Source organism: Fukomys damarensis, unplaced genomic scaffold (assembly GCF_012274545.1).
Source record: "Fukomys damarensis isolate Sample0158 unplaced genomic scaffold, DMR_v1.0_HiC HiC_scaffold_18, whole genome shotgun sequence".
Lineage (NCBI taxonomy): Eukaryota > Metazoa > Chordata > Mammalia > Rodentia > Bathyergidae > Fukomys > Fukomys damarensis.
The window spans coordinates 20744830-20765934 of NW_022900930.1; the positions used below are offsets into that span (position 1 = coordinate 20744830).

At 37.9% G+C, this 21105-nt stretch overlaps 1 protein-coding gene across 2 annotated transcripts in view; it reads right to left on the reverse strand.

The window, feature by feature from the left end:
* Fam149a (family with sequence similarity 149 member A) overlaps positions 1-21105 on the reverse strand; it is a 48425-nt gene that overhangs the window by 5316 nt on the left and 22004 nt on the right. For both annotated transcript variants that reach the window (XM_010619777.3, XM_010619778.3), the window contains exons 2-10: positions 11111-11221; positions 10558-10696; positions 8332-8474; positions 6842-6967; positions 6015-6185; positions 4345-4535; positions 3457-3611; positions 1310-1413; positions 741-953 (exon numbers count right to left, since the gene is read on the reverse strand). In XM_010619777.3, coding sequence (XP_010618079.1) covers positions 741-953; positions 1310-1413; positions 3457-3611; positions 4345-4535; positions 6015-6185; positions 6842-6967; positions 8332-8474; positions 10558-10696; positions 11111-11221 — 1353 coding nt within the window. The remainder of the gene's footprint in view (positions 1-740; positions 954-1309; positions 1414-3456; positions 3612-4344; positions 4536-6014; positions 6186-6841; positions 6968-8331; positions 8475-10557; positions 10697-11110; positions 11222-21105) is intronic.

Below are 21105 nucleotides of genomic sequence, written 5' to 3' on the forward strand. Positions count from 1 at the left end.
AAGATAAATAAAAGCAATATATTAGGTGTATAACCCTATTATTATTATTATTATTATTATTATTATTATTATTATTAGCAGTAGTACTATTCTTTTGAGTCAGGGTCTTGCCATCTTGCCCAGGCTGGTCTCTTAACTGCTTAGCTCAAGAGATACACCTGCCTCTGCCTACCAAATAGCTGTGAATATAAGTATGAAATACACCCAGCATTATATCATTTTTATTTTCTGAAGTAATCATAAGGATACTTTCCAAGAAATTTGTACTGAGGCAAGTTTCATCCGGGTGCAAATATACAATATGTCTACATGAACAGCTATGACGTTACGAGGCAACATAATCTAAGGGCCACCATTACGCATTTAGTCTGTATTGGACCTAAACATCATTATGCATACTATTCAAACCTTCTCATTAAAAGTCTTAACTATGTAATTTTAAAACATTGATTATTAGTTTTAAAGAAGAGTCCACTGACATCCATCCAAGAGCACCCTACCACCACAGCTGCATTTTACGTATGAGCTGCTATTTATTTATGTCTGACTTTTCATTCTAGTATACAGATGCTTATATTACTGGAATGAAATTAGTGTTAAACCCTAAAATAAATTTATTAGGAAAAAGTCTACATAATATCTGACAGGGATCCTTTGTCCAGAATAATCCACCAACCCTAACTGATAAGTGACTCTGTCCTATGGGGATGTTAGTTTATCATGACAGAAACAAGACTTACAGTTTTGTTCCCCTAAGAACTTCATCACTGTACACATTGGGGGTTTTTATTCTCTGTGAATCGGAAGTGAGAGAAGGCAGCCTCCTATGCACCACCGTTTTCTTGGCAGAAGTCTGTAATCCTCTCACATCTGAGGCCCGCCCCATTCGGTGGCGAGCAGAGGAAAGGGCACAGACTCCTCCTCCAGCAGATGTTTTGTCCTCCTGTTCACTCCTGCGGGAGAGCAATCCGGCTGTAAGTGCTTGAGAACACAGAACACATCTACAGGAGTGCCTGGCACACACAGCACACACACAGACAGACTATCATTTCCAATTCTATGCGAAAGAAGAATCACTCAGGAAGAAAGATCTACACTTCTCACATGCAACAGTAATTATCTTGCAGTTCACATTACACGATCTGCTTTTATTCTTCCACGCTGGCTGTACCCTTTCTGGAATGTGCTCACACACCTCTGGAGCATGAGATTAAATGGGCTCTTTCTTGTCACATGTCCCTGCAGAACTCAGATGCTCAGTGTGTTACCAACATAGGGATGTGGTTGAGTGACATTTTCTTATACGTACTGTGTTCTATCTGTAAAGTAGGTAGGTCTCTGCTGAAGAGGTTTTGCTTGAATTGTCATCACACCATTCAAATCACTACAGAAATTATTGGAGAAGCGATGAATCTGAGAAAAGTAAAAAATAAGTAAAAATGAAAAATCAAAAGAGAAAATATCAAGTACTACTATCAATTAATTATGGATGCCTGTCAGGAATCAGAAGGGAACAAATTATACAAATTGGCTAATTCAAGAAAATTTTACTAAAGGGAAAATATTGTACACATATAGATCTATTTTATAAGATTCGCACTGCATATTACACAAGGTAGAAAATACTGTATTGAACTTCACAGGGAAGTTTAAAGAGATCAAAAACCACAGTAAGCACGTAACAGCCTATTTTGAGGCAAGGTCTCACCAAGTCTCTAAATTACACAGGCTGGGCTCCTTAAACTTGCGTCCTCCCACACCAGCCTCCCTGAGTGTTGGGATTACAGGTGTGTGCCACCACACCCAGCTCAAAATATCTTCTTAGCAGAAAAAAAAACAAAAATTTATTGCAAAATCCTTTTAATACAGAGTAAAGCAAGCCTAATAGATATCATCTTACCCTCTGTTCGCTGAACTAGAAATCTTCCTTGGGCAAGTGCGCTTTCAATTTTTTGAAGATGTTCCATTTACTTGCTCCTATGCTAGGTGCGTATTTTTGTCTCTCTTTTTATTTTTTTTTAATTTAACAAACCATACCTACACTTAGGGCTTAGTTTATGTCTTAGCCTAGTTTGGGAAAGGGATATTTTCAGTATGAATTGTACAGCGCTCATGGTTTAAAGGACATCTAATTACAAAATGTAATATATAATAAAGCATTTGATTATAATAAAAGCTAATACTTAAGAATGCCTACTTCATGCTACCCACTGTACTACATGTCTTGTTTCCCTTAATTTTCACACCTTCCTACTACCTAGATGATATGGGTAATGAAACTGAAGTTTTAAAAGAAAGGGAATAATTTGAGATCATACAGCTATAAATGGTGACAGGCTCCAAACTTATAATCTGTATGTAAAGCCCAACTTTCCAATCAGTCTACTATCAACTATAATTCCTCTTCATGTATGCGTGTGTGCATGTGTGTATGGATCTGTGTGTATGCGTGCGTTTCATATGGCTTGACGCAATCCCTAAATTGCAAATGGTGTGTAGCTGAAGACCAGCAATCATTTCTAATCCCTTTTCTCTGCTCCACACACAAGATCTGCTATGTGAAACATGGAGGTCCAATTCCCTAGCACACTGAAGAACTCCCATGAACAAGTCCACCCTTTCTGGTTTCCCTTGTTACTTCTCTGTACTTCTTTTAACAAAGACATAATTCAAGACAAATCTAGTGAGTACTTAAAATATGCTGGATTCTGTGTCCAGAACTCTCACGTATTTCTAAGATTGATCCTTACAATAATCTCCGAGACGACATATTATTATCTTCATTATACCGATAAAGAGACTAATTTAGAAAAGCTAACACATCCAGAATAATACTGTGGTCTCTTGATTCCAACACTTATTGTTGCCACCACTGTCCTCTGCTACGTGCAGTCTTCTCCCCTCTGCACCCTCACTCTGACCACTGGTCCTCAAACACTTTCTTCCTTCATTCACCCATGCCTTAGCCCAGCCTGAAATGCTCCGGTCAGTGTTTCTACCTACAGAAGCTCCTCCCATTCTTTCATGTTTCTCCTCAGATGTCACCTGTAGTATCAAGGAGCAATAGCCATCCTCTAATTAGGGCAAATTACTGTTTGACTGTTCTACAATGCTTTTTTACATGTCCCTCATAGACTGTATTACATCTAACTCTGCGTCATAATTTTTGTGACTTTGGTGGAAAGACAGGAAGTCATTTATACCTTTAAATTGGCTAAAAATTTAGGGTAAAGTGTTTTTTCCTCTCACAAAAAATATTCCACATTTCAGAGCAGCGACCACTAAAGCAGGTGGCGGTTCTATTAAACATCATGAAACAATATTACAATTTAATTTTATTGACAGATATTCAAATTACCTTGATCACAGAATTGAGTAGAACAACACTCTTGATAAAGTAAGGTAACAGATATGAAGATTAAAGGACTAAAAGAGACAGGAAGTAAATGCATCTACCTGAGGTGGATTCAGTTGTGAAGCCAGAGACACACAGCGAGTTTCAGAACTTCTGGACGGGGGGACACTTGACACATCTGCGCTGATACGGGACACGAACACATGTGGAGATCTAGTTTCAGCTGTTTTCAATTTTTCTTTCTTGTTTTTCACTTCTACGTCAATGGAAAACTCAGTATTATAAGCAACACCAAATTATGCAAATAATACTTGTTCCTAAATTACCATAAATTTATGTTACAGCCGTTGATACAAAACATTGCAGTAGAGAGCAGAGAGCCCTGAGGAGCAACTGGCTAATGTAATTACACTGCACTGGTATGTACCTGAGATTATACGGTAAGCAATAAAGATTCTCAGAGTTTTAGTAAAAAAGTACAACTAATCTCTCTGGCTGGAAAAAAGATGACATTAAAATGAACATAATTATTGCCCCTTACTGTATCAATGAATAACCTAAGACTAATTATTAAGGTGTACTACCAATATTTCTATTATTTTTTTCCTCTCAACTTTAAGTAAATTAGAGAACATTTCATAAGGTGAAATGAAGATGTGTTAACTAAATTAGCTGTTTACATTTTAATTTATGAACAATGTCATGAAATTTTTTTTTAAATCTCACGATTAAAGAGTAGCTTGGCAAAGTGTTTTTAGACCAAAATGTGTTTCCGTGATCTCGGCAAAGTATCTTTGTATCATTTTTGTGACACCCCCAAAACAATAACACCCTTTTGAAGTGATTAAAGATCATCTAAGAATATAGGCAGTCAGCCCACTGTTCTTCTCATCTTAGACACGAACAAGACGTGGCCCGGTTGAGGTTGACAGCACAGAGCTGAAGGGAAGAGGCTTCTTTTTTTTCTGTTCAGTAGACCAAAGAAGTACCTGTGAGTGTCGTTTCCCAGCTCTTTCTAATTAGTTCTTCCAATATTTCCACCACACTTGTCCAGACATGATCAAATACTTCTGCTGCCACAGTTTCTTTGATACAGTCATGAGGGGAGATGGGCGGAAGTCTGTGTCTGTGCCACTTCCTGCCACAGCGAACTGACGTTTGTTCAAGATGTTCATCACCACTAAGAATAAAAGTCCATTGTAATTACTGCAGGAACCAGGTTAAAGTTACACTCTATCACCTATTCATCATCTATCGGTAATGAATGCACATGTATATATTCCCAAATGTTGATAAATGTAGCATTCCTTTTTAAGCAGCACATGGTTATTTTTAATATAGACAATTTTTATTTGTCAATTATATCTCAATAAAGTCAAGGAAAAAGTAAATCAAGCAATTTGTTCTATTTTTTCCCTACTCTTTATTTCATTTATGTCTGTTCCAGTCTTTGTTACTTCTTTTCTTAACTGTGGGTTTAATTTATTCTTTTTCTTGTTCCTTCAGAGATGCAAAGTTAGTTTATTTGAACTTTCTTTTTTCAATTGAAGGTGTTTATTGCTATAAACTTCTCTCTTAGAACAGCTTTTATTGTATCCCACTAGTCTTAGTATGCTGTATTTCCATTAGCATTTGTCTTAAGATATATTTTTGTTTTCCTTTTGATTTCTTCTTTGACCCACCAGTTCTTCAGGAATATGTTGTTTAATTTCTACATGTTGATGAATTTTCTAGATTTCTTCCCTGTTACTGATTTCTGGCTTTCCAAGAAAAGAAGCTTGATAGAAGTTCAATCTTCTTAAACTTGTTGACTTATTTTAGTAACTGGTTATTTCTTTAACAATTTTCGATCACAAAACAAATTTTTATCCTACAACATTTTCAGCTCATGTAAAAACAAAATGTGCACATTTGGCACAGAAGTTCCTCATTCTTTTTCCCCTGCCACACAGGGATCCTGGAGCCCCCAGAGCACTAGGTGGGCCAGCAGCCTTACCAAGCTTCACTAGCACTCAGGACACTGCTCTGGCTTTTCCGTCATAGGCTCCATGTCCAGAAGAAATGGACTCACTGCTTTCGTACCTACACTTACTGCTAGGAACTGAAAAACTACAGCGGGGTGGTGCACATTACTGTTAAAATAATAGAAATCTTCTGAATAGGTAAAAAATTCAAGAAACATTAAGTGAGCATTATCTTAGTCATTTTCCTATCATTGGACACAACAAATGACACTCAAAGGAGAAGAGTTTAATTTTGATTCATGGGTCCAGTCTCTGGTTGGCTGGCTCCAAGGCAGAAATGAGGTGGCAGAGAGGAATGGGAAAGGAAAAGATGCTCAACTCAACCCACGGCAGTCAGAAAACAGAGAACAAAGGGAGGAGCCAGAAACAAGAATATACTCTTCCAGGTCCCCCGTCTTCTGACCAGACCCAGCCTTCTAAAAGAACATTCAGTTCTAGACACTTCAGTGGATCAATCCCCTAATGAGTATCAGTGCCTGTGTGATTCAAATCACCTTCCAAAAGCCCAACTTCTGAACACATGAGTCTTTTAGGGGACATTCTAGATCTGAACCCTAACAAGCCTGTAATAAAAGTAAATGCCAAATAAATTAACATTATACTATGGAGTCAATGCCAAATAAAACTCTATTTACTCCTCTTTTCTATCAAATGCAAAATACTCTTCAATCTTCCCATCCACGCCATAGACTTCTTCTTCCAGGGATGAGCATGCCACTAGGCTAGCAAGCCCTACGCCACCAGGGCCTGGCAGGGCAGAGGCTTCCAGGGCTGCAGGCATGATCCGAGAGCCGGAAACGCACAGCCTGTGGAGGAAAAACCACATTCTGCAGGGAAGTTTGTAGGACACAAGAATGTAACGCTTGAATGATCAAGACAGTGCCTTAAATTATCCACAGAGTGCAAAATTTTATATTTAAAAATTGCATTAAACATTACATTTGACAAAACCCACAGACTTCAAATCATTTTAACACAGATATTACAAAAAATTTAAGGGCTGCTTAAAACATTAAGGTACTCTTTGTGCCTGTGTCCTCTGTGCTATAACAAAGTGATGTGAAGACACAGAAAGTGTGTGTGAGTGGCATAAAGAGATTTAACAAGGTCTGTTAGCAAGCAAAAGAAAACGGACTAGTGTTTTATTCCTTCTGTTTCCACTGCCTCGAAGCTTAGGATCTGCCATAATGAGTCTGTGTTTGATTCCACCTTTCCAGTGCCTCTGGAACTATGTGTGTGTGCTCCACACATGCTTTCCTTACCCACACACACATGTATACATACACTCATCACCAGTTTGGGATCAGAGACATCTTGCAAAAATCATTCTCTCTACCTGTCATTCACTAAACTCTAAATCCACAGACTTGGTGGACCTAAGGATCATGAGTAAGATAAACATGAAAAACATGACTAAAATACAGTTACAAATAGTTTTTGGAAGTAACATAAGTGAACCTACTCTCTAATATTGCTGCTGGGTTCAGGGGCAGTGGGTAAGGGTTTGCGGCCGGCAGAACTTGGCAGGCTGCCCTGGAAGTGTCGGAAGCCTTCATCAGTTGGCAGGATGAGCTGTCTTCCTAACACTCTGCAAGGGAAAAAAAGAACCTAAGAAGCTACTAACACCTTTGATCATACAAGGGAAAAATGTTTTGTGACCTTTAAAGTAGGGTATAAGCTGAACGTGCTGGTGTACACCTGTAAGCCTAACAGTGTGGGAGACCCAGGCGGGAGGATTGCAAGTTGAGAGCCCAGTCTGAATAATTTAACGACATAGCCAGACCCTATCTCAATCCATCAATCCATCAATCCACCAATCAGTCAAAAGATGGAGAGCACTGGGAAGTAACTCAGTGCGAAGCCCCTGGCTGCAATCTCCAGCACCACACCGAATAAGTAAATAATAGGTTACAGTAACGATTTTAAAGACATGGACATGTCACAAGGTAGGATGTACTGGCCCATAAGAAGCATTGTGGTGTTGGAGAAAAAGCCAGCTGTCTGAAGAAGGACAGTTTCTTCTGACCACGGACTATGTAAGAGTGTGAGGTAAAGTTCCCCCACTGACTCTCAGTCACTGATTTCATTTGCTTGTTTGTTTTTCAGATGCAGAACAGAATCACAGTTACCTTGCAGAATTTGTGAGACGGTTAGGGATAATCTAGGTCAGACTCAGGTGTCTAAGGCAAAGATAGACACAGAGAAATGCTATAAACACTAACTAATATATCTGGCAAAATATGCACCTTGTACCTTTGTTTTTCTACCTGCCCTTGTTTTAATCTTAACTATGTAAGATAACAGTGATAAAATGAAGTTTGAGCTCCTGACTTTTTGGTAAGTGCATCATTCCCCAAAAAGTACACATCTACCAATTACTATCTAGTAGGGCATATTATACTCTTTTAGGCCTTATGAAGGATTGGAAAGAAAACAATACTCACTTATGATTTTTGTAAGTTATCTAGTCAAGCTAACCAGAAAAATTGAAGCCCACTTACATAGCGACCCTCCCTACATCATAAATGATGAGATGGAAAGCTTCCTCTATCCACTTTCTCAGAGAATAATGAATCTTCCCTCCTGAGCCGACCTCCTGTTGTTTTCAGTAAGGACAGATGCTTATCACTCATGTACAGTATATTGAGTACTGTATACAGTATACCGAAGGTGAAAGATCCCTTTGACTATTCTTACATTTGTTACGTATGAATGCAATGTCTTTATAAGCAAAAGCTAGATTTGCTTCTCACAAATTAAAGGTCACTTGATTCATGTCATGTCTTCTGTATATTTCCTGGGGGGATCATCGTGATGCCTGGGACTTGTCAGTAGATGACTGTTCTGGGTGCCTATTTTGACTGGGCAAATGCTGTCAGTCAAAATGTTCATCAGTCAGAAGCTTTTCTACAAAAATCCACTATGGAAAATGTCTTCAGAGGATATCTCTACCTTAGATGGAGGGATCTGCTGGCCCACTCACTGCATTCATCCAGTAGGTTCTGCGACTGAGCACCTACTTTTCCTTCAAATAACATTTCCTCCACCTCCCAAAATAATTGTTGTACTTTCTGAGCATTGGCTTTGTCATATTCCTGAAGCAGAAAGGCACAGTTAGTAAGGACAGGAAAAGTCATACAAATGTGGGTTTCACACCTAATAACATTTAGGTATTTAAAACAACTCATTATGTAAGGCGAAATACAATATCATGACAATAATGTAGATTTCTACCTTCACAGACATAGAGTGCTGCCATTCTTACTTTTTTCATCAATAATATCTCATTTTGACCGTTACATCTCCACTTTTGGTTCCTTTACTGAAAAACAGAGATGATTTCTACCACATAAATTATGTATTTCAGATTTTACATATGATGTATGATGAAAAAATACAGCACATTTCTGTCAAAGAAAAACATTATGGTGTGTCTTTATCCACCTTATTCACCAGATCTGGGACCATCCAACTTCTTGCTCTTTTCCCAAAGTCAAAATTACCATTACAAATAAGTATTTTTAATCGATTTAAGACAACAGCATAACTAAAGACACTTATGAAAGAGGACTTCCAGAATTCCTTCAGAAAATGGCAAGAATGAAGGGACAAATACGTTCAAAGGAAGAGCACTGATGGCAATGCTCCTTTGAGTGTAATAGTGTTTTTATTTAAATGGACATATTCACTGTATGGACCACACATAACAGACACAAAGATATAGAGAAGGGTACACCTGTTGACTTAGACATGAATATGGATGCTAAAACTTACACAAACTTACATACCCACACACACTCAAATCACCCATGTACATACAGACAAGTCTGTCATAGTTATTCTTAGTGTTCTCAGCCCATGTGAGAAATACAAGCTCTTTTTTCTTCTGATGGTACAATGGAAAAAAGAAATTACTTTTGTAGAAAGAACCACTAACCTTACAATCTATAAAGGAGAAAGGCTTTTAAAAAATCCTTAGTTATTAGAGTAAGACAAGAGAATTTTTTTTTCTGTCTGATTTGGGCAATGCTATCATAGGAGAAATAACCCTGCACCATAGGCTCCAGGCTGTGTTTTCTTCTAGGACTAAGTGAATCCAAACTCTAATCCACAGCTCAAAGCATCACAGTGCATAGCCAGTTGGACATAGTTGATCCAAAATGGTTCAGGTTGATTTTAATGCATCTTTATTCATTACATTATTTTGTGTTAGTTACTGTCTCTCTCAAATTTATAATAAAATAAATTCCCACATTACAGGGGAGTTGTATTAATTATTTCTTTCTTTTTTTCTAACTCAGGATCTAACTCAGGACCTTGCGCTTGCAAGGCAGGCGGCGGAACTACTGAGCTAAATTCCCGGCTGTATTAATTCTTTTAAGTGCAATAAGGAGAAAACCAATAATACTTGTCTCTTAAAAGATAACTAAGTGGCTGGTGCATTGAGGAGGCTCACTTTTACTCTTCTGTGTTGCATTTTGTTGCTTTTGCAAATATTTCCTGTCAAAGAGTAATTTAAAATTTTCAATTAAGATGAAAAGGAAATTTCATGCCTAGAATAATTTAAATTTGATAAATGGAAGTCATGAGTCTCCCTTGACAATCCCATGAAAATTTGGGCTGAAAGAATTCTAGATTTGGACAAGATGAAGGAATGGTTCTCAACAGGGGCATGGACATGAGAGGAAAGGGTGTGAGAGGGCATGGCAGTGAACAGGCATGAGGGTGGGATCATAATCAAAGGAGTCACACATCCTTTCAAGTCATCTGAGTGATTCTGAGCAGCCTGCTTTCCAGACCCCTCCCACTGCCCTCTCGCTGCTCGCTCCATTAGGAATCACTGCTGTCCAACCACATGAGGAAGTAGACTGACAGAAAAGCACGCCACAGCAAGGAGAAAAACTGGAACCCAAGATGTCTTAATGGAGGCACTTCTATAACCAGATGGGCTTCTCCAAAACTATATCTCAGAATGCTCAGGGACACTGGAAGGGACAAGGAGGCAAGAGACCATGGAGACAGCATAGTGTGTAGCAAAGCCAGACTTGCAGCTAAATACTCATATATATAAGTGATAATGTTTATAAAATAAACAATGACGTTTTCCTGAACATAAGAAAGTAATTCTTCATTATCAATTTGTAATAACAGATTTATCCAAAATATTCTGAAACATACATCGTCCCTCCAAGAGCAAATGGAGCTCCTCTCTGTGGACAAGCCAGTGGTCGAACTCTGTGTTGAGGACCCAGCCCAAAAATTGTGGGCTTCGGTGGGTGTGCAGCTTCCACTGGATGAGAATGATGATGGGGATTCACTGTAGGAATGAATACAAACAATGTAAATAACATGCACAGTATTGGGAAGAGATTATACTGTACATCAAGCAAGTGGCTTGGCTTCACTGGAACTACTTCCTTAAATACATTTGTTAATTTTACAGTGCACTAATTTCAAAATATTTTTGCAATGTATCATTGCCACTTTTTTTGAGACAGGGTCTCACTATGCAGTCCATGTTGGCCATGAATTCACTATGTAGCCTAAGCTGGCCTCAAACTTGAGGCAATCCTCCTGCCTTAGTCTACTGAGTGCTGGGATTACAGATGTGTGCCACCACACCCCGCTACACTTTGCTTGTATAAATTCATGTGGCTATTCATTGATGTTGGTTCCCACATTTATTATGGGCATTCTTTTGGTCAGCAGCATGTAATAAGTTAATTTTTACCTGGTATATTTATCAATGGCTTTCTGCACGTTTTTTGTAAAATATTTAGGTAAAGGATCTTTGTTCTTCACAGCAAAACTGGGCTTTCTACGTCCTTCTGACAGTCCTCGTCTACAAAATAAAATAAAACATGAAAAGTCTCCTTAATGTAATGATGCAGTTTTATTCACTAAAACATGTTTTCTTACTATAAAGTTGCCCCTCTCCTGCAGCACCCTCCTAATGTGCATGCATACACACACATGCATCAAGAAATTGGGACCCCGAACATTGACATCTTAATTTTTCATAGAATCAATTTTCTAATAACTTGAATGCATCAACTTTGCAAAAACTAGCAACAACTTTTAGTGACTCAGCCAGGGAAGTAAATGCTGTCCCAAACAGTTGACAGTATTCCAGACAGACTTCCTCCAAACCATAAGCCTTGACCGGTGAAACACAGGCTGGATTTCAGCTTCCTGTGACCAGGTCCCTTACCCTCATAAAACTCAACCAGTGCTCCGGTAGCAAATCATTAATCCTGCATTTTGAAATATGTCCAATTATTTTGGACTACTAAGAAGCTATATAAACATCTAGCTCAATTTACTGAAGCACTGTTTTGGGTATGTATTCTGGGTTTTAGGAACTTGGAATGTGTTAAAATTGAATGGAGAACTGAAACAGAAGAAACATATAAATGTTAAATAAACTATAAACTTAACTCCGTAGCACAGTTGAAGTTAATCATTAAAATGCTCCTTCAATGAACCTCTTAAAATATTTACTTCCCTCTAGTCAAAATATCTTGCTAATGTTAATAGTATACCACTTTTATTCTTTTAGTAGAAATCCTATTTTCCCATGAAAATAAAATCTATGTTAGGGTAAGGTATGGTAGTGAATTAGAAAAAAATTTTGAACTTTCAATATTTCCAACAAGAACACCATTCTAGTTTGCATTAAAAAGAAAAAGTTTTTTTTAAAAAATATTAAAATAGTACCTAATTTGGGGGCAGAGGATGTAGCTCAGTGGTACAGCACTTACTTAGCATGTACAAGTTCCTTACTTCTATCCCTAACCTCATAATAAATAAATAAATAAATAAATAAATAAGCAAAATGATACCTAATTATCAACATTTATACAGTATTTTTAAATATAACTGGGGCAATTCCTGCACTTATTTATGTGTCTTTGTACTCTACAATAAAGAAAATTTTGAAAACAAATTAAGACTATAAACAGATCATAGTCAAGACCCTCTGTCTTCCAAAGATAGGTTTTGTGAAACAGAGATTAATAGAATTATGTGATCATTTCCCTGTCCTTACTACTTATATGTCTTCATATAATCAAATAATTCTGAGGATAAAAGTGTTAAATATAACAGAGAAATGAATAAAAGAGAGCTTTCATGGTATTAATCTGCTTTACTTTTAGCCCTATTCAGACGTTTACAAACCATTACCTATTTATAATTTACACACTGGGACTCAATAACTTTTTAGGGAAGCATAACAAAATATCAAACAAGCCTTCGACCCAGTGCTCCAGAGCAGACCGGCAGCTGTTCGCAAACCTCTGGTAGGCCCTCTCCTTCATTTCAGGGCCAGAGGAGCCCACACAGCGGTGTTCATGCCCCCCCCAACAAACAAGAGAAAGAGGGCCTCTCTGAGGCTCCTAGATGAAAACTGAAGCCCACTGGAGAAGTGAAGAAAATCTGTGATAAAGGAACATCACACCACCATAATTGTTGTCCTCCTTGGTATAATGAAAATGAGATAATGAAAATGCCTCAGAGACATTAGAGACTCAAAACCTAAAGACCAGATATATCTGGAAGATTGAAGTATTAACCCAGGAATTAAACCAAGGACAGGACCAATGACAAAAACAGAAATGAGAAGGCATTTAAACAAACACAGACTTCCACCTCACCAAAGGTAAATTCTGGGGGAAATGAGGTGGAAAAGTCTGACAGTCAACCATCTGGATACCCTGAACCAAGAACACAGGAAGTTAAAAAAAACAAAACAAAACAGATAAATGAGGCTCTAGAGAAATTCAAAACAGAAATAATTTCCCAGGTTACCATAGAGATAGTGAGAAGAATGAAAGGCATGATTACAGACTCTAGAAATGAAGTGGATTAAAAAAAAAATAGATGAGCTCAGGACCCTGATGTAAACCATGAATCCCTAGCATAGGAAAGAAATGGAAACCTTGAATGCCCATCTTAGGAAAGAAATGGAATCCACAAAACAAATTCAAACAGATATCCAGGCATCAAAAACTCCATACAAAGCATTCACAGAAGGATGAATGAATGTGAAAACAGAATTTCAGATATAGAAGATAGGACAGTGGTCAGTGAACATGAAAGGAGAGATCTCTTAAAAACAGTAAGAGACCATGAGAAATCAACCCAACAATTCTTAGATGATGCAAAGAAGAATAACATAAGACTTGTAGGAATCCATGAAGTAGCAGGACAAAGTTCAAGTGACACAAAAAAACAGTTCATAGAATTAATGACAGAAAATTTCCCAAACAGAGAGGAAGAATTTGAAATACAGATAAGTGAGACACATAGGACTCCAACCATCCATGATCAATAATTAAAAAAAAAATCTACACCTAGACATATAATAATCAAGATTCTGGAAACCCAACAGAAAAACAAAATATTACACACAAGCAATTAGAGAAAAGAAATGAATCACATGCAAAGGAAAACCCATCAGAATCACAGCAGACTTTTCACCACAAACCCTCAAGTTAAGGAGAGCCTGGAGTGAGGTATTTCAAGTCCTAAAAGAAAACAACCTCCAACCTAGACTGATGTATCCTGCAAAAACATCTTTCAAAATTGATGCAGAAATATGATGCTTCCATGACAAAGAACATCCAAGAAATTTTATGAACACCACACTGGCACTCCAAACACTTCTAAACAATATCGTGGAAAAAGAAAATGAAGACTACAACTCCATAAGGGCCAACAGAGCAAATATACCAGGCAAGGCAAGAAATTGTACGGAGAGAGGGAAAAATAAAAAACAAAAGAACCAACAACAGTGAAAAAACATGACAATGAAAAGTTAATACATAGCAGTTATAACCATCAATGTTAATGGCCTCAATTCACCAATCAAAAGAAACAGGCTGGCAGAATGAATTAAGGAGTAAAATTGAACAATATGTTGTATACAAAAAACCCACTTGATTCACAAAGAAATTCACAGATGGAAAGTAAAAGGATGGAAAACAGTTCTCCATGCTACAGAAGCCCAGGAAAAAAGTGGGGATAGATATCTTATTTGCAGACAGAATAGATTTCAAACCAAAATTAAGTAAGAGAGACAAAGAAGACCACTCCACCCTTGTAAAGGGGACAAGAGGAAGAAATGACAATCATAAATATATATGCACCAAGTACTTATGCCCCCAATGATACAAAACAAATATTAATGTATATGAAAAACGAAATCAGCACTAATGCAATTGTAGTAGGGGAACCTCAATACTCCACTGACAGAAATAGAGAGATCATCTAGACAAAAAAAAAAATCAACAACAAAATAACAGAACTGAACCAAGTCTTAGAACAAATGGACTTAGTAGATGTCTACAGAGAGTTCCACCCCTCAAAATCAGAATACACATTCTTTTCAGCTGCACACAGGTCATTCTCCAAAATAGATCACATGCTGGCTCATAGAACATGCTTAAGTAAATGCAAAGGAACTGATGTCATCCCCTGTATATTATCAGACCATAGTTCAATTAAACTGGAGATCAACAGCCTAAGAAACCACAAGAACTTCACAAACACGTGGAAATAAAAATAACACCATAATGTACAATCATTGGGTCACAGAGGAAATTAAAGAAGAAATTAGACAGGTTCTACAATTAAATTGTAATGCCAATACAACATACAGGAATCTGTGGGACACAATGAAAGCAGTTCTATGAGGGAAATTCATAGCAGTAAATGGCCATACTAGGAAAACAGAGCAAGCTCAAATAAACAACCTAAGGCTTTACCTTAAGCTTCTAAAAAAGAAGAGCAAGACAAATTGAAAGCTCGTACAAGGGAAGAAAGTATAAAAATCAGAGCAGAAATTAATGTAGTGGAGACTAAGAGAACTATACAAAAAAAATCAATGAATCAAAGAGTTGGTTTTTCAAAAGAATAAATAAAATCAATAAACCCTTAGCCAACTTTATTTTAAAAAGGAAAGAAAAAGCTCAAATTCATGCAACTAGGAAAGAAAAAGGTGAAGTCACAACAGATCCAGCACAAATCCAGAGGATCATCAATACCTACTCTGAAAACAAAGGAGCCAGCCATCCTCACTGGTGGAAAGATAACCTCTTTAATAAATGGTGTTGGAAAAACTGGCTTTCAATTTGCCAAAGATTAAAATTAGATCCATAATGCACTACACACTAAACTAAAATCCAAGAGAATTAAAGATTTCAAGGGCCAGGGATTTAGCTCAGCTGTTCGGTGGCCTGCCTTGCAAGCACAAGGACCCGAGTTCATAGCCCGGTACCAAAAACAAACACACACAAACAAACAAACAAACAAACAAAGATTTCAAAACAGAAACACTAAACTTACTGGAAAGTAAATTAGGTAGAATTCTCCTAGATATTAGCATAGGAGAAGACTTTTGAACAAATCCTCAGCAGCAAAATTTGCACAAAGAATCAACAATTAGGATCTCATTGTATTAAAAAGTTTTTGCCGTGCAAGTGAAATCACCAAGAGAGCTAAGACACAATCTACAATGTAGGAAAAAATTTTTACCAGCTTCTCCTCAGACAAAGGACTACTATCTAGAATATATAGAGAACTCAACACATGTAAATACCAAATAGTTTCTCTTGTGTGAAAAACTAAAAGTGTAAAGAAGATCCAAATTGTATAACTGACACTATGAAATAGAAAGAAAAGGGCCAAAGGTATAGGGGAAGTGGTAAGGGTAGGGGAAAGGAAATAAGGGAAAAGAAAAAAATGTGAAAAAATGGAAACAAAGACTGTAAATAGGGGAGGGTGAAGGGGGTAAAGGGAGGGCAGGGGTATGGGGAAAAAATGAGAACTAAGTTGTCATGTAAAGGTACAAAATCCCAATGACAACTGTAACGGTACTTTATACTTAAAAAGTACCAAAAAACTCAATGAAAAAAAAGAACTAAAAAAATCAGATTCCCCAAATACCAAGACCCAATTCAAAAATGGGCATCCGAAATGAACAGACATTTCTTAGACAAAGAAGTAAAAGCAGCAAATAAATATATGAAAAAATGTTCAGCATCACTGGTCTTTTGAGAGATGCAGAGGAAAACAATACTGAGATTTCACCTTACCCCAGAAAGTATGCTTGCTATCAAGAAATCAACCAATAACAAAAACTGGTGGGGCTGTAGGAAGAAAGGAAACCTTCTCCATTGTTGGTGTGAGTGCAGGCTCGTGCAACCACTGTGGAAATCAATATGGAAATACCTTAAAGAACTAGGATTAGAGGTTCCATTTGACCCAGCTATCCCTCTGCTGGGTCTTTCTGAAAGAATTAAAAGAATCGTGCCACAGTGATATATGTGCACCTATGTTTATAGTGACGCAGTTCATAATAGCTAAAACTTGGAAACAACTCAAATGCCCATCAACTGGAGACTGGATAAAGAAGACGTGTTTTTTATATAAAATGGAGTACTACTCATCCATAAGGAATGAGAAACTAGAAACATTTATAGTTAAATGATGCACATTGAGGCTATACTCTTGATGGAAATAAATAGGACACACTTGAGTAAATACCGAATAATTTCTCTGGTGTGAAAAACTAAAAGTGTAAATAAGGTTCAAATGGTATAAGTGAGAGAGTGAAACAGAATAAATGGCTACAGGGGAAGCGGGAAGGGGAGGCGAAAGTAAATAAGGGAAAAGAAAAAATGTGAAAAAGTGAAAAAATGGAAACAAAGACTTTGTAAATAGGGAAGAGTGAAGGGGGTAAAGTGAGGGCAGGGGTAATGGTGCAAAACAAGAACCAAGATATATCATGTAAAGGTACAAGATCCCAATGGTAACATAACTGTATTGTTTGCCTTGAATGTACCAATAAACTTAATGGAAAAAATATTAAAGAAAAATTAACTAAAATTACGTCAAATAGATCAGTTTTTAACAGCAAGTATATACTCAAATATAGCTAATGTTATTGAGAAATAATTTTAAAACAGCATGATGAAATAACTACAATTTGTTTCTTCATGGTATATTTGAAATAGTGGATTAAAATTTACTCTCCGCTGAGGTTTAGGCCCAGTTAGTTCTCCTAGACTCAGAAGCCACATGTGCAAAACAGTAACAATATTGGAGTCCTCCCCGTATTCCAGGAGGTTATATTCTAGGATTCCCAATGCATTTCAGAAACTGCAGAGAGTACTGAGTTCTGTATATTTTGTTTTCCCTTTACTTTACACTGTATGCACCTACAATAGTTTATAAATTACTCACAGTAAGATATTATTAATAACAAATAGAATGATTACAGCATTACATTACAGTAAAATTGACAGAAGCACTCTTGTATTTTAGGATCATGATTAATAAAATAAGGGTTACTTGAACATAAACTCTGCAAAGCTCTGACAGTTATTAGGTAAGTGAGCAGTTGCCAGTGGGTAGCACATACACCTGGATACGCTGACTGAAGGCATAACTCATGCCCTGAGCAGAATGGAGTGAGATAGTTAGAAAGTTTTGCTACTTAGAAGTTTTCCACTTATTATTTTTTGTACCATGCATGAATGCAAGTAACTGAAACTATAAAAACAAAACCTCAGAAAGGGAGCAGGGATGACTACCTTACTGCCAACCTGCTGACTTTATTGGTATGACTGTGAGATATGAAGTAGATCAAGTATGTAAAATGTTGTCTTAGTCACTTTCCTTTTGCTAAGACAAAATACACACACAACATGAAAGAGAAGTTCATTTTGCCTCAAGGTTTTAGTTCATATTCAGCTAGCTCCAAGGTAGGAACTAGATAGCAAAGAGGCATGACTGAGGAAAAGACGCTCTACTGTTTTGGTGGCCAGGAAGCAGAAAAGAAGGAACAGGAATAAGAATATCTAGGCCATGTTCACAGGGACCCACTTCCAAGCAGGCCCCAACTCCTGATCCACTCCCAATCCACTGACAAGCATAGCACCCCCATGACCCAATCACCAGGTACAAACAGGAAACCTGGGGGAACATTTTAGATCCAAATCACAATTGGTCCATCTATCACTTATTATTATCACATGCTACAATATGAAAAAATTCTATTCTTGTTTCTTTGTACCTCCCCTAGCATTTTGTGCTGTATAGATCTCTTTTTGCATTTTCATTTTTCCTTATGATCTTGACACCTTAATGTTTATCACTTAAGCAATATTTTATGGAGAGAATCAATTATTGTTATCACATTATTGCTCTATAGGTACTCTCAGCATTCATACTTATCACAAAAGATTACATTGTAGCTAGCTATTAAAAATTCTCCAAATTCAGGATATTTCTGAAGTGTTTTAAAATTTTTATAGAGAAAGAAAATCATAGTTATTCATATAGCTGATATACCCCAGGATTGACTTGTATAACTAAATATAGCCTCTGTTCACTCACTACTATTTCTCTTGCTTGTAACTCATCTGCTTTTGGTGTCATTTGAAATCAAATTTCACTAATCTGAAGTGTGCCAATATGCTGTTTTCAATAAACAAATTTAAAAGATATTTTTGAATGGGGAGCTAATTTGTTTCCTACTCACTGGGAATTGTAGGAGACAGGGCAACAGAAGTGGGAAGTTTTGCAAGGATGACAGAGATTTCCATGAAACAGATTCTTTAAACACTGTGTAATTCCACACTGTTTCACCAGTTTTTCTCTCCTTTGCTCTTCCCTGTCTAATGTCCTTTGGTAAAATCTCTTGAAAAGTTCAGTGTAATAATATTATAAATTTGATCAACGATGTAGAAGAGACCCAGTGTTATGGCTTGTGTCTGGATGTCTCCCCAGAGTTTCTTGTGATCACAGGTAGAGCTCTTTGGAGGTGGCTGGATCTAGAGTGTTTGCTGCTGGGATTAAGGATGTGATGCTGGGATTGATTCATGGTGTGGTGCTAGGATTAAGGCTGCCCCCTAAAGGGGAATGCCTGGATAGACTTAAAAGTGACAGAAAGAGGACTGTTGCTTGTTGCTTGCTGCCTTCTGCTTGCTGCCTTCTGCTTGCCATGAACTGTTTCTCCTCTGCCATGCCACACCGCCTTGGAGTCAGCCAAATATGAACTGAAACTTGTACAAACTGAGCTGAATAAGCCTTTCCTCCTTTAATTTTGGGTGTCCAATATTTTGTCACAGCTATGAGAAAGGTGACAGAGACACTGGGTATAAAAGAACTTGATCTCATAACTCAATGTCTGCTCAAGGTGATTAAGAAGATAAGAGATGGAGCTCCTACCAGGATGCAGGCCACTGACCTGCAGTTTTCTTTAGGAATTACAAGTTACTTCCTAACATTATGAATAACAACAAGAGCCTTTAAATATGTCTTTTTAATACTGTTTCAGGCCTTAGTTTTCTGTCATAACTATTATTCTGTAAATAATGTTGAACATTTTTAATCCCCTATAAACTATGAACTTCTATATATTCTAAACAGTACGAGAAAGTGTACAAACTTACAGGATGCATCCTGTCTTACTTTTCTTGTGGCTGAGAGAAAAATACTCAACATGCAAATTTAAAAGAGGAAAGATTTATTTCAGCTTACAGTATGTGGAGGTTTCAGTCCATAGTCAGCTGGCCCCAAGGCAAGGCATCATGGAAAAGAGGCGTGGCAGAGGAAGCAGTCCGTGGAAGTAAGGCAGAAAGCTGTGAGCAGCGAGGCTTCCTTTCCTTTTTATCCCATCCAGGTTACAAGTTTATTGGATGGTGCCACACACATCCAGGGTGGACTTTCCCATTATCCACACCCAGAACTATGCTAAAACAATCAGTGCACTAATTTAGCTATCGTACACCCTAAACCCGGGCAACTCCAAAAAGCCACACCTGTGAGCACATAAAGTTTTAGGGGTCATCTAGATACCAAGCCATAACTATCCTAGAAGTATTGTAAAACTTGAATGTGGTGGGATGTCTATTACTGTTATACTACTTAATACACAGGCATGTGACAATTTTGTGCTTGTTTCTTTCTATACTTCTTACATTTTACTGACAACAAAATTTTGCTTCATGTGGGCTTGAGGCCTAGGTTCACTTACGGTGGACTGAACTGCAATCATCAAATTGTGTTGCACTCATTTGTGCGTTAAAATGAAGGCTGAGTCCTAACCTCCATGAGTCACTCTATTCTAGCTGTCAGAAATATAATTTAATTATCTATTGTACTTTTCTTAGGTTGCTTCTTAATAGCCCACAAACCTCTTTCACGCAGCCTGAGAAATTCAAATGGTAAGCACGGTCACAGCGTTCAAAATGATGTGCTTCCGTTTGAAAGGACTGTCAAGAATGAGCACCTCCTCTGCCGGGGTTAACACCCAGGGGGTCTTCTGGACTCTGTGGCCAACTCCAGCAAGGGTGACCAGCAGGAAGCTGCTCCTCCGCACTCTGGGTGCCAAGTCCAAGACCAGCCTTGGCTCTGGGGACTGAAGTTACCGCAGATGTAGTGAGTGCTTCTGGGAGCAAGTGAGCAACTTCACTTGGAGAGGCCAGATGATGTCAGCACGCCCGATTTCATGAATGGATTCAGGAACACACAGACCACACGGATTCCTGCTTTTCAGGCAGGAAAAAATTACATACACTGCACAAAAATAGGACACGACAGAGAACTAAATTCCACCCCTCTCCCAGAGGAAGACTTACCCAATCACAATCAGCCCGAGGCCTTGGCTCGCGTCCCCAGGCACCGGCCCCAAGCCCGGAGGCCTGGGCGCCCCGGGGC